The following is a 15,596-nucleotide window of genomic DNA, read 5'->3' on the forward strand; positions in this document are numbered from 1 at the left end:
GTTTATAAATGCCTTGAGACCTCAAGAACGGCACAGGAATAGTTTTAAGCATTAACAATAAATCTAATATAGTAATTTTTACGATTAAAGTGATTCATATAGGTAGCGGTCTGAGTGAATGACCTTGACGTCCGTGACGTCACTGCAGGAAGGCTATCGGTCTCATCGCCATTTCCGCTATACTAAAACACAGAGCTGACTGCAACTCCGATCCTCCATTTTGAGCTAATTTATCACCATGCCACGTAGATGTGTTGCTGGCGGGTGCAGCAACACGACAGAAGGTGGATTTACGTTGCATTCATGGCCCAAGAATGTTCAAACTGCACAGATTTGGACGCGTTTTGCGAGAAGTTTACAGGCACATTGGGCGCCTACGAAGTGGTCTCTCCTCTGCTCTGCACATTTTACTGATGACTCGTACGAGACCTCTGATCTGTTCAGCAGCGTTGGCTATAAGCCCGTATTGAAAGAGGGTGCAGTACCAACAATTAAAGGAAAAGAAAACTACAAGAAAAGGAAAATAAGTTCAGTTGCACCAGTTCTCCTGGAGTGTGAGCTGAGGGTTGTTGCTAAAACCCGGGATGGGATGGGAATCATCACTCGGGCAGTGACCTCCCCGCAGTTGTTGCTAAAACGAGTGACATCCCGTCCCATCCCGGGTTTAATAATTGCCTGAGCCGAGCAGTAATGGCGGAGTACAAGGTATGGAGAAAATGGAGAATGAGTGGACCAGCCGTCTGATTTCTCCGCTGGATATGCTCGCCTCAGCAGCAATATCTCGTCCTTACGAGGAAGAAGCGAATGAACGGAGAACTGAACGAACAACTGAAAATCAGATTGTTTCAAAACAATCGGCCGCAAGATCGGCCTTCAAGAAGCGAGAACACAGACGGATAAACTCCGACTCTCATTTGGATAAAAAAACACCACGTTGTTTACCTGCATTTAAATTAATCCATGTAACTTGTATTGTGTATTTCAGTTAGCGGTATAAGATTATTTAATTTGTTTCAGAATGTGATTGTCTTAGTTCATCTGATTATTTAAAGAGCCTTTTACGTTTTATCAGTGAAAATGCATGCATGTACATGTATGTTGCATAAGTTATAGCACCTATCCTGTTTTAATGAGAGTCAACCCACAATCAGTGAAGTCAAATCAGTCTTAGTTGAGCAAGTCGGTAACAGTATTTCTTACTTTCACCATAAATGTTTATTTATATGACTTTGGTCTGTAGCTGTAAAAGGCCTCGGCCTTAAAACCGGTTACCGCAGTGACGACACACGCTCAGGGCTGGCTGGCTCAGCGGGGCAGCTCCAATGCCAACTTTGCGTTCGATTTTAACTCTTGAAAATTTATTTTTTATTCCCATTTATGCAGCATACAAGAGTCAAGGATGGAGATACTATCCACTCAGAAACGTATTTAAAAATAAAGGTTCTGCGTATCTGCTTTAAATGCTATAACAATAGTACCACCTGATACACTACACACATACAGTACCAGTCAATAGTTTGTACACGCCTACTCACTCATTGGTTTTTCTGTATTTTGACTAGTTTCACAGTACCGAAGGCATCAAAACTATGAAATAACATCTGGAACATACTTTTTTTTTTTTTTAAAACCACGTGTTAAAACATCAAAATATTTCATATATTTTTGATTCTTCAAAGTAGCCAGCGTTTACCTTCATGATGCTTTACACACCATTGGCGTTATCTTAACCAGCTTCATGAGGTAGTTACCTGGAATACTTTTCAATTAATAGGTGCCTTGTCAAAAGTTAATTAGTGCAATTTCTTGCCTCTTTAATGCGTTTGAGATCAAAGAGTAAATAGTAAACGAGACCGTCAATGATGGCGTAGCTCACTCCGGCCTCGTCTAGTCCAGAAGGAACGATCTAAAGTGAGTCACCTTGTGCAATAAATGTTGAAAGCTATATACACTATATAGAAGCTATATACACCCTAGGGATACCGACCTATTTGCCAGAAAGAATCCAAAACGGCAAGGAATTGGCCGAGAAGAAGTGATTTCTGTTGAACTGCTCATTAAGGCATTCATTAATTAGTCCATAACTTCATTAATAATTGTAATTAAGCAAATCTGGGTAGAAGTTGTTATATGCACCCTAGGCACCCCTACCTTCATGCCAGAAAGAATGAAAATCGGTGAATTGAGGGAGAAGAAGTGATGTGTGGAAACTGCTCGTTAGGGATTGATTAATTACTCCATATCTTCATTACTAATTGCAATTATGCAAATGTGGGTAGAAGCTATATGTAGCCCAGGCAGACCTAACTTCCTGCCAAAAAGAAGAAAAATCAGTGAAGAACTGAGAGAGAAGAAGTGATTTTTGTGAAATGTGATGGACGCCGGACGGACAGATGACGGACAACACGAGGGCATAAGCTTGTCGGCTGGATGAGCTAATAATAAACATACAGTAAACAACCCTATTCCACATCTGTAGTAATCCATATTATGTCAAGAGCCGCTCAAGTAAGTAAAGAGAAACGACAGCCATCATTACTTTAATACGGAAGCCGCGAGAGGCCCTTCATATAATCTTTTTTTATTCACCTTGTTATCCCGAGATAACGACATAATTAATTCAGGATCTCGAGAAAACAACACAACTAATTCGAGATCTTGAGAAAACAAAACCGTTATTTCGAGATCTCGAGAAAACAAAATTATTTCATGATCTCAGCTGGATCCCTGTATCTCCGTCGGTAGAGACGAAGCCGGGCCAGTCTTCTGCGGAGGTGCCGCGGATTAATTTTGAAATTATCCCTTATTAAAAGACTTAATGCAATCTCTCCCTGTGTCAACCCCTGATCAAAATATCGCCTTATTAGATGATCGATTATTCCAGACATTCTAATGACCAAAGTTGCGTCTATACAGAATGAGAAACAGCCCCAAAGTCAGCATATCACAAGTCTCTTGGCGCACCTGAATGAACCATTTCTCAGCTGTTTACTCGACATCATGGAATAATTGTTTTGTTTTCTCGAGATCTCGAATTAGTTGTGTTGTTTTCTCAAGATCCTGAATTAATTATATCGTTATCTCGGGATAACAAGGTGAATAAAAAAAAGGATTATATGAAGGGCCTCTCGCGGCTTCCGTACTTTAAGACATGAAGAAGTGTCTTTTAATTCATAACGATAAAGAAAAAGCACTGAATTAGAAGGTATGTCCAAACTTTTGACTGGTACTGTAAGCCGATTAATTAGCGTTCATAGATGACGGGTTTTTTTTATGTGCAATATGACGACATGACATCACAGGTCATAGCCAAACGTATGCCAAGAACTTTCTGCCAATGAAGCAAACACAACACAAAACACTATATTCGGAGTTTTGTTAGAATAGGGGAATGATCATAAACTCATTTGTTTCTCTTTTGTATTAATACATTTAACTAGCAAACTCGCTCACTAGATATCATTACATCATGTTAGCGATTACATTTTATCAGTATATGGGACTTAAAACAGGGGACTGGTCAGTATATTGGAGCTTTTCCTTGCACAGCGAGCTCGCTAATAAATTTATGATTTCTCCACCCCTGAGGCACTATTCCTCTCATGGCTCCACTACTGCAACTCCTCTGTAGGCTGGCTTCACCACTTCCATCATTAAATCACTGCGTGTCTAGTGTTCAGTCATCCACATTTACCTCACTCCTCTGCCTCCAAAGAGCGGCTCACATCAAAACCCTGATGAGGATAATCATCGTCATCATCAAGCCTAATCACTCTGCTCTACAGGGCCGAGAATAGTGTCCGGAAAGACCAACACCAGTCGAAAACTCACCTTTGGGCCTACAATGGTGAACTGAACTGGGAGCCAAGAGAGCAAACTTCCCTCTGGTGCCCCTTTTCCACCAAAGCAGTTCCAGGGCTGGTTCGGGGCCAGTGCTTAGTTTGGAACCGGGTTTTCTGTTTCCACTGACAAAGAACTGGCTCTGGGGCCAGAAAAACCGGTTCCAGGCTAGCACCAACTCTCTGCTGGGCCAGAGGAAAGAACCGCTTACGTCAGCGGGGGCTGGGGGGGGGGGGGGGGGGGGGGGGGGGGGGGCGGAGTTGTTAAGACCAACAACAATAACAAGACCGCGAAAGATCGCCATTTTTAAGCGGCGAGAAGCAGCAGCTGTACAAACGCAAAGCCATCCATTATTATTGCTGTTGCTGCTTCTTCCGTGTTGTTTTTGCTTCAATATTCGCGCCAAGGTTTATGCAAACGTAGCGATGTAACTGACGTATACAGCGATGTAATGACGTGGCTCCCCCTAGCACCGTGAGCTATGGAAAAGCAAACTGGTTCTCAGCTGGCTTGCAAGTTGAACGAGTTGTGAACCAGCACCGGCTCCGAACCAGCCCTGGAACTGATTTGGTGGAAAAGGGGTATGGGTGGGACGGATGACATACACACTCTCTCTCACTCTCTCTCTCTCTGTCAATCAGAGCAACACTAGCCAATCACAGGAACCTATGAGCTCATGTATGTGGAAGAGGGCAGACAGTGCTTTTCTCCAAGGGTGTTATATGACAGCTGGAAAAGATGATGCAATACAACAAGTGCAGGACCGCTGCAAGGCCATAACTTGCACCCCGAAGACAAGTCTTGGAAGTCTGAAGGAACGGAGAGACGAGGTGACCATGCGTGAGCTTGGAAGAATTATCGAGGACCCTAATCATCCAAATCACGCGCTCCTTCCAAGAATGGTGGACCACAAGTATGCAACTAGGAACAAAGTTGTCTTGCAAAACCATTATCAGGAACTGAAAGGCGTGAGAAGTCTTTTCTCTCAAAAGCACGTTACCTCCTAAACGACTGGATGTAGTCAAACTCTTCTGGTTTTTGGATACGCATTTCTACAACTTGGTTGGTTTTTAATTAGAGATGAAAGTGGAGCAAAGAAAAACAACCCAAACTAAGATGGGGGGGCAATGTCCCCTGAAAATATTTTAATAACATAACACACAAAACCCTGCATTCTAGTACTTATTTTCACTAAAACAAGTTATAACTTTTAAGCCTTTTTCTTTCATGTACATTAATGATTAACATGTCAAAAATATCACATTTAATTCCCCTAGTTAATGAGTAATTTTCAGGAGTGCACTTAGAAAACGCGGTGATTTTCCTGCTACACAGTTCATTACTTTGAAAAAAAAAAAAGACAGCTGAAGGTAAACTCAGCAAAATCCCAACAGTCCTGTTAAAAAGTAAAGGTCTGTTAGAGTTTCTAAAGCTTTCAGGTTTCAATGTTGAGGACGTTGAGCCTCGTTTATCAATCTTTTAGTAGAGTTGTGCGTTTGCAGAAGCTAAAGTGAACTAAACATTTCCAATTCAGATTTATGCGAGTTGAAGCCGATTGTTTACATTAGTTCGTATTGTCTGTAAATTTAAACACACCAATGAATACCACATTTCTCAAGTAAATCAGGGGCGTAGCTTGGATTTTTCAGGGTGGGGTCACACACTGACTGGCAGCCTGAGTGCATTATGTAACAAAAAATAATGACCATTGCTAGTTTTAGGCAGCTTAGAAACCGGCTCTTCCATTATCGCTGTTTCTTCCACGTTTTCTTGACGTTGTGTTCTAGAAACGGCACTAAAACTCAGCTTCGAAACCACAAAATGCAACTTTGATGGAAAAAATATATATATAAATTGCTTACCTCTCTTCACGTCGAAAGGAGGAGGAAAGTTTTGCTTGTTTTGACATGGCGAATTATTAACACTAGAGGAAATACTCGTAATTTGCAACTAAAAAGACTGCAGCTACACTGGCAGCTTGACCATGCTTTCTAATGCGATTGTGTTGCGCTTGCGCAGAACGGTGTCAGTCCTGAGCGCCTTAGCACGCGCACCTGAAGGCGCGCCTTGGGCACGCGCGCCGTTAACAAAGAACACCTGCCTTTAATCAATGGACTATGTTTGGGCTATTTACGGACTGCACCCATACAAGGACGATGCGAAGTATTACGCCGCGTCTAGGAACGCGAAAAATCCGAAAAATAAATTTCTCCATTTGGAAAACCGGAGATTTTCAAGAGTTTTGCCAAATATCCGGATTTCCGGGTCATTAGCGGAAAAAATCCGGAGGAAAATCTAAAAATCCGGAATTCCGGGAAAATCCAGAACACTTTCATGACTATTTAATGTAAATTCATGATATATTTTTTGTTCAGGATGAATTAAGAAAATTATTATTATGAGATGAGATTATTATTATTATTATTATTATTATTATTACTGCTGACTGGCTTCAAATTGGAGGAGAAATTGAAGGAAAAAAAATTACCAATTAAGTTTTTTTTCTCCTTTTCAGTGTTAAATATTAATTTTTTTATAAAGAAGAGGTTTTTAAATACAATTGCTTTTTTAAAACATTAAATAAAGCATCACTTAACAGGGCTGGGGGTTTTTTGTTGTTTTTTTTTTTTAAATGCAACCCTACTGTATTCTGGCAGTTTGTTCACAAACCTAAATACCATGATACAGAGAGAGCATCATAAAAGTCTTTGAGGATCATAAAATGGCATCTTGGCTGAATCTGAAAATTCAATCTTCACGAAGCATCTAAAGATAAAGTTTACCGAGGAGCACTTGAATGCTAAGGCAAAAACACGTTCGGTTCTCCCTGACTGTCTATGTGTTTACAGTACGTCTGTTCGGATCCGGATGCATTTCTTTTTGCCATGTAACACAACCCAATGTACCTTATGGGCCATTTTTTTGTTTTTTTAACGCAAGTGATTCAAGGCGCCATCAGTCTCGATGAAAAGCGACCCATGACACAAGGCACATCACAAATAAGCAATCCTTAGTGTCGGGTTACTTATACTACTCTTGTGCTGAAGTCTGTAAGCGTTATTAGGCCTCATGACTGTATCGCTTGTAGCTAGCGAGCAGCGTTCCCGACACTGTTCCTCTGAGAACTTTCCTTCATTTGCAGTTGGTGGAGACACATTTCTTCATTTCAGCAGCTCTTCAAAACAACCTGATAGGATTGCATAATACCTCACAGATCGTTACTTTGAATAAAAGTGTTGGCCAGATAAACAAATGTAGATGTAAAGCTCACCCAGTTTTTTTTTCCCCCCACGTTTCTTTTCATTAACAGAACAGGAATTCTAATATTTGGGAAATAAAGCTTTTTTTTCCCCTTTCCCTGAAACAAACAGCCCGTTTTTCATTCCTCTCAATGCTCACGGTCACGCTGTAAAAGATATACAATGCCATCTATGGGCATGATGGGAGAGCTGCACGCACCGAGCGGAGTCAGAATCAAGAACAATTCCTGGAATGTTTTGTCCGAAACATGAGCAAATAGTTGATCCGTATTCAAAGTGTTTAGTGGAAAAACCTACCGCTGTCATTACAGTGCGCTCGACGGCGAAGAACGTTTCCCATAACCTTCCCTATAACTTTGAATCTGACAAAATGTATAAAATAAAAGCATATTTTATACGTGTATAGAAGAGAGAACAGAGCGTAGTATAAATCATACTGCATATCAAACAAATATCATTTCACATAACGCTGTCTTAATTGGAGGCATGTATTCAAAATACTGCTGACACAATGCTGACTTTTTTTGTGCACATTTTTCAACGAGTTTTCAATTAAAATTATTTTAAAAACCACCACTAATAATAATAATAATAATAATAATAATAATCTCATCTCATTATCTCTAGCCGCTTTATCCTTCTACAGGGTCGCAGGCAAGCTGGAGCCTATCCCAGCTGACTACGGGCGAAAGGCAGGGTACACCCTGGACAAGTCGCCAGGTCATCACAGGGCTGACACATAGACACAGACAACCATTCACACTCACATTCACACCTACGGTCAATTTAGAGTCACCAGTTAACCTAACCTGCATGTCTTTGGACTGTGGGGGAAACCGGAGCACCCGGAGGAAACCCACGCGGACACGGGGAGAACATGCAAACTCCGCACAGAAAGGCCCCCGCCGGCCCCGGGGCTCGAACCCAGGACCTTCTTGCTGTGAGGCGACAGCGCTAACCACTACACCACCGTGCCGCCCAATAATAATAATAATAATAATAATAATAATAATAATAATAATCTCTTTCCGAGCGGAGATATCACACCCCAATGGACACAAACAAGCTGACAGTCGAAACCCAGAGCATGAACCATACTGCTATAAATCATCTTTACATAACTGCAAAAATGGAAACGAGCACGTGAAATTAAGTTTGGAGATATGGACACTGCAAAAAGCCATTTTAAAAGACAAAAAGTTAATTATTTGCTAAAACCTGAAGTGAACTCCAAAGCCAAGTGAACCCTTCCAGAGGAAACCGGATTTTGCCCTCCACTACAATTGAACAGTGAACTGTGAAAATAAATAAATCATCAAGTACCTGGCAAGGTTCCATACGAGTGCCAGATTGTCCTTTCCTCCTGACACAAAATGGCTGCTGTCATCAGTGAAACGCAGGCAGCTCAAGTCCTGGTAGTGGCGGTTCAAAATAACCAGCAGGTTTCCTGTTGAAACCTACAATAAACAAAGAGGTCACAAGGAATTTACATCTGAAAGGTGCTTAAAGTGCATATCCTGGAACAAATTCGTGGTTTTTTTATATGAAAGTATGTCCCTGTACACACTCATCCAGAAGGGTAAATTTTGCACAAGGCCATCTGTCTACAGCAGAAAAAAATAAGTCGGTGAAGATTCTCAATCATCCAGGTCATAGTAAACTGTGGGTGGTAGAAATGGGCAACTGGACTTGCTTGAAGATTCTTGAAAACGTTTCACCTCTCGTCCGAAAGGCTTCCTCAGAGAGGTGAAACGTTTTCAAGAATCTTCAAGCAAGTCCAGTTGCCCATTTCTACCACCCACAGAAAAAAATAAAATAACAAAACGCGTCTGGAAAAATCCCAACGGAGTCTGGAGCCAGATTCGTGACGTCCCGTGCGGATCCGCCAGCAGGCTGCGAGCGCTTGCACGGTTTCAGTGCACAGCCTGTGTAGACCAAGTTTAGCAGCGAGCGATTTTGCACTGAAATATGGAATTGTCGCCTGAGCTTCTAAACCCATGGATTCATGCACAGGGTGTCTACAGGTTTGTCCAAGTTAAATTTAAGACTTTTTCATACCATGTTCCAAAAAAAATTAAGACCAAATCTAAAGTCACGCAAAAACGTACTCTTTTGAAAAAAAAAAAAAAAAAAAACTATATAATTTAATGTAACTTATTGTTCTTGTAAACATTCACCAGAAAACACTATTCTAATAGAAGTACTTCATTTCTTTTCCTTGACAGGCATTCACACACTCAGAACACAATATAAGGATCGGATCAACTTGTGAATCCAATGTAACAGTGTGAAAATGTTAAATGAAGTCACACACACAGAATCCAATGCAACAGGGTTTTTTTAATTATTATTTTCTCTGCTTGGGGAGTCGCATTGTAAGCAGAATTGTTCAATTCCATCTTTGGTCAAACAACAATGCAGAAAACAACGTGAATGCACGTACACCTGAAACTTCGGCTCACTCACTTGAAAGGTATGCTCACTTGCACGTCTTAAAACACTTGGAACGATACCCACACACAAACAATACTATTCTCTCACATGCACGCAATAGAATATATTCTCTCTCTCTCACACACACAATATATTCTCTTCCATCTCGCAGATCTATCCTCTTCTCCACGACCGTTAGTGGTGGCAGCGCTGAAGTCGGATATTTGAGGCTGATGCTCGCGGCCTTTAGCAAAAGCAACGTGCTTGGAGCTCTTCATACGAGAGTCCACCGCTCTTATCCCCATTGTGCCCGACTTAAAGTGCCATTCCACCATTGGATGTGTTCTTTGGCATAAAATACAATATATTTTGACAACATATATAAATGGTATCACTAGATAGAGAAATCTTTTAGCTTCAAAATGATATATCAAACAATTTTTTGACAACGACAAGTATATTAATTTTGCGACCAAAATCGCCTACCCTTTTAATTTCTGCGCGTGATGTCATCGGCAGGTTCCCCTTCTTGTGTACCACGTGACGTGTGACGTGGCACATATTATCAGCAATGGCGGATAGAACGCGATAAAAATAATACCAATAAATCTAGCTAATACCAATAAATCTAGCTAACTGAAAGATTAACTCAATTTTTCGCAATTTTTTTGGCCCCCATATACGAGGAGAAATGACTCTCTCACTTTGGGGGTTTCCTGGTCTAAAAATAGACCGACACGTGGTACACAAGAAGGGGAACCTGCTGATGACATCATGTTTCACTACCGCGCAGAAATTAAAAGGGTAGGTGACTTTGGTCGCAAAATTAATATACTTGTCATTGTCAAAAAATGATGTTTGATATATCATTTTGAAGCTAAAAGATTTCTCTGTCTAGTCATGTTGTCATAAAATATATTGTATTTTATGCCAAAGAATACATCCAATGGTGGAATGGCACTTTAAAAAAGTCTTACAGCATGCTACACAGTATGCCTCGTTGGCATCTTTGGGTACAGCTTTCAGCCACCATGAGTATTTTGCATCTTGCAGCCAGTTATCATTAAATTTGCATTTACCCATTGTGGCTCGGACTACCCTCCATCAACAGATCAGGCACTGAGTGGTTGTCAAGCACACGTGTGTCTAGCAACCGGTGGATTCGGAGCCTGCGCGGTATAATTGTGAGCATCAAAAACGATTAAACTTTTTCCCCATCCAAAGTGTACTACATTTTAACGATGACTGAGTAAAATCTCCATAAATTTAAGATTGAAAATTTAAGACCACAGGGTTTGAAATTTAAGACAATTTAAGACTTTTTAATGGCCTTATTTTAGGAAAATTTAATTTAAGACTTAAGACTTTTTAAGGACCCGCGGCCACCCTGCATGCATCAATGCTCGTCTATCTATTGTTACATAAATCATATTTTTTCTAATTACTATTATGTATTTATATATTTCTTCATTTAGAAGAGTACTGGCTACTGTAGGAGAAAGATTTCATAAGCTACACACATGGAATCGGCTAAGCAGGGTTGGATATGCATTTAATGTGTTTGACAGGTCCCAAGATCTCAAGCCCTGACACGCCGCATATCCCTTGATACGTGTGAAGTAAGTGTATTATCGCCCAGCGCTTTCGTGTTGTTTACTTTTGTATCAATAAATAACATTATCCGTGTACCACACAAACACAGGAACGCCTAATTTAGAGTATAGTCTCTCTTATTTCTTACGCTGGCAACAGTCGACTTGTGAATCGCTGATTTTCTTGGTCTTTTTCTCGGCTCTGCTTTGGTCCTCGGCTTCCGGGTGCCTCGCACGAAGCGCTCCCATTTCTCTCTCATTGTCCGGTCTTTTGGGAAACGATGAGTACTAATCCTATCAAGACTGGTGTTGCTCCACCCTCCTACGATACATCTGTTAACCATTTTAATAATTACGTGATAACGTTGAAGAAATTTGCAGAAGACCACCAGGTCGTTTTCTCATAAACAAACCAGCGCTGACGTAGGATTCAGAGGGAGGCGTCCCGCACGCGACGTCACGAAAATCAATGTTTCCCGGGAAATCCAAATGCCAAGTTTTTTCAGAGGCGGAGCAATTCGCCTCAAATGGCTTGATTTCAACTGAATTTTTCTGGTATTGCGCAAGGCAAAAAAAAAAATTGCACAAAATGCAAAATGTGACAGATATTTGACCAAAGTTTAATATAAAATAGGAGAATTACATTGATCTTGCTCCTGAATTTACCCGTGATATGCACTTTAAAGTTGTCCAGAGATATGAAAATATCACATTTGTTAGATAATAAGTGACTCTGGCAAACCAAACTGGCATACCAGTGATCTAACGATACTGTATTTGCTGGACAACCAGTGACACTGGAGTACCAAAATATATGCGGCTTTGTAATCAATATTAAAGAACGTCACATTAATACACCAGACATTTTTATTATTCAGTGAGTCCGTGCGCAAAAGTCTTAGGCACATGTAAAGAAACATTTTACATTTACATTTTACATGATACATTTTAAAATTCTGTTGTTTGTTTTTAAGTCTCTGAAACATTTAGCCCCATCCTACATAGCAGACCTCCTTCATCATCATACACCCTTGAGATCACTGAGGTCCTCTGACCAACTACTGCTAACTGTCCCACCCTCTAGACTAAAGAGTAGGGGGGATTGTGCTTTTGCAGTTATAGGCCCCAAACTATGGAATGAACTCCCACTGCATGTAAGGCTTGCCCCCTCAGTGCCCATCTTCAAGTCCCGCCTGAAAACACACTTTTTCTCCCTGGCGTTTGACTCTCTATGAGTGGTGTGATGTTATGTGACTTGGTATAGTGAAGATCCATGTCTGTTGTCCATGATTTGCTTTTAGGGTCTATGTGTGATCTTATGTCTCTGTCCTTTATCTGCGTTTAGGTCTTATATATGATTTTTATGTATATTCACTTCATTCTTACTTATTTATTTATCTATTTAATTACTCTTATCTTAGATGGACTGTACAGCACTTTGGTCAACTGTTGTTGTTTTTAAAGGGCTTTATAATAAACCTGAACTTGAAACTTGAACTTGAAAGAAACACTGTAGAATAAAAATAGCTTAAAAATAATGAAATGTTTCAACATTAAAAAAAAAAAAAAAAAAAAAACTATAAACAGGAACCAGTAAGCCATAATAAAAAACAAATTCAATATTTGGCGTGAGACGACCCTTTGCTTTTTAAAAGAAAAAAAAAAAGGAGGTTTTACTGAGCACGGTTCTTCTGGACACTTTGTCGCACTCACGTCTTCATTTTGCCCCAAAACCCAGCAGCCTTCATTATGTTTTCTTTTTTAATCTGAAAAATGCTCCCTTATGTAATATGCTGCTCAGATACAAACATTTTTTCTCTGTAACATTTAATTTTATGCTGGGGGAAAAAAAAAAAACGTTTGGACTCTAAAATGTTTTTGTACTGACTCGATAATGTAAACGTCATAAAATAGAAATCTAAAACAAAAAAGTCTGCATGAAAAGAAATCGGGGGTCTAAGACTTTTGCACAGTACTATATATTTCACCTACATATCCACGTTTGGTACTTTTAGCTAAAAGTTAGGCATGTAATGATGTATCGTGCAACAACAAATCACAATACAAATGTATGACACTTTGAATCGGTTAAAGCTAGACTGCCTTTCAGATTTTTCAAATGTAGGTCATAAAAAGAATTTTCCCGACACTCAATTATTTTCGTTTAGTGGATCGAAAGCTACTGAATTCGAATCACAGATTTCCAATTGTATTCAGGTTTTTTTCATAGAACAATTAATGAATTTAGAGCCATGTGGCCTTTAATTCTCTGCTATTTTTTTCCTGCTTCACCATGATGCAATACAAGATACTATGTCATGCATGACGTGGTGGGCTTTCCCCGTTCGTGCAAAGTATTGTGGGATGCAAATTTGAAACAGGAGACAAAAATGGAGGATGTGAGTGTGGGAATGAAATGAGGAAGACTGACTACAGTAACGGAAAGCGAGAAGAAAAAAACATTGTTATATATGAAGGAAAGGAAACGCAGGACCAAACTAATAAATAAATATCGGTGGTGTGATCAGCTGTTCGTTTAGCGACAGAATGATGGAACTGTCAGCGCGCGGTCAAAGGTAAACCTGTAGATGGCAGTAATGCAACACTGTGGATGCCAGCTACTGTAAAACCCAAAAAAAGAAAACGACGAAGGCAAAGCATGCACATGCACACATGGACTTCGTCTGTCTGCTTGACTGCGTAAAGCGAGCGATTTCATGCACATTATTTGCTCGGGAATCCCTTCAAATTAAATAACTTCCCAGCCACAGAACGGCCTGTTTAAGATATTACAGAAATAAACATATATCACAATGACCAAATTTCAGAGGCAACTAAATTTCACCGATTTTATGAAATCGAAAGGCTGTCTCACTTATAATTAAAAAATAAGTCACGATTATCATCATGCTGCTTAATCTCTTAGTTTTTTTCCCTAGCTGCAATTGCATTGTTTTGACAGCAGAGGGTGGAATAATGTCCAATAGCAGGAATGCATGTGACTTCACCCTAGGCGGAAGTAACACAGCTCTAATGCTCTAAAAACAGATCTAAAATGGGAACGAGCTGTTGTGTGATTGACTGTACAAACAGATTTAAAAAGAAATTGAAGCTCTCTCTTTATAGACTGCTGAAAGACAAAGAAAAAAGAAGGAAAAAATGGAGGAAATGTTCATAAAAAGTTTATAACAAAAGGCCTATTTGTTATTAACTTTTCATTTTTAATAAAAGGAATATTTTAGTTAACAGGCTGTTATATTTCACTCCAACCTTTACAAATATGGGTAAATAATTATTGCTGGTTATTAAGAAGATGAAACACGAGAGTTGTTTCTTATTTAATAAAACGAATATTTATAGAGGAATAAATGTTGCATTTTATTTTAGGAATAAAATGTCCATTTCATTTTTCCCCCCACATTATGAACCCAATATTGCGAATCAAATCAAATCATACATTGGGTGAATCGTTACATGCCTAATAAAAGTCTCTTAGCAATATTAATTTTAATCTGGCTTTTCAATTCATCGTTGGGTTATTATAAGTATGCATTACCAGTGTATACGTTCAAGTAAAGTTTATTAGCTCAACAAAACAGTTCACACAAAGTCTCTTTTATAAAAACACTTAAATGAGACATTAATTCCGCTGATTTGTCAGGAAGCTCCGATCCCAGATCCATAACAATTTTGCTGGGATGTGCAAAGAAAGAATTTGCAAAGAATTTGAAATGTCACCATCTTGCAAGGAGCTCCCCCCCAGTATACTAGATTTGTGCGATAGTGATTTTTCCCTGGTTGCAATTTACAATTGGGTGGATGGATCACAATTAAATGATTTAATCATCCAAATTTACAGCATTAAAAAAAAAAACGCAGGAAAACAGAAACATTTCCACCATTATGGGATTAAGGAGAGTAAAGGAATTCAGAATAATATTAGCTGCGCAGTCAGGAACTGCTTGATGGCAGTGGCAACTGTACTTAAGAAAAAAAAGAAAAAGAAAAGGGGGAAAAAAAGAAAGAAAAACCTCCACCTTAGATGGATGGTGGATTTTTTTTAAGCAAATCTACAGTAATGTGAGTGAAATAGACAGGAACACAAAAATTTAAAGTCATGATCAGCCCAGGACTCTTTTGTTCAAGTATACTTCAGCTATCAAAATAACCAAAATATACAACATAGAGCATTTTTCACCCCAATTAAAGGAGAACTGAAGGCAAATTTTTTATTATCAAAATTCTATTTCTCATTTTATTAAATATAGGAATTAATTTTTGATCGCTATTTTGTCACTGCTATAGCAAGTTTGAAATGCGCTCTGTAATACATCAGTCCATATGTCAAAGCGATGGCCGTAAACGAGATTCGCTGAGACCTGTGCGAGACATCGTAGGACAGAAGTAAAACGTACAGCGCAAATCAAAGTGACCAACATCTGCCAACGTGGTCAAAAGACGCGCGCACCCT

General features: G+C 39.5%; 1 protein-coding gene across 1 annotated transcript in view; it reads right to left on the minus strand.

Moving 5' to 3' along the window:
- Positions 1-15,596, minus strand: part of wdr18 (WD repeat domain 18) — a 331,262-nt gene that overhangs the window by 288,215 nt on the left and 27,451 nt on the right. Inside the window, exon 3 of the mRNA XM_060941676.1 lies at positions 8,424-8,557. Within this exon, the coding sequence (XP_060797659.1) occupies positions 8,424-8,557 (134 nt within the window). The remainder of the gene's footprint in view (positions 1-8,423; positions 8,558-15,596) is intronic.

This window comes from Neoarius graeffei, chromosome 15 (assembly GCF_027579695.1).
Source record: "Neoarius graeffei isolate fNeoGra1 chromosome 15, fNeoGra1.pri, whole genome shotgun sequence".
NCBI lineage: Eukaryota > Metazoa > Chordata > Actinopteri > Siluriformes > Ariidae > Neoarius > Neoarius graeffei.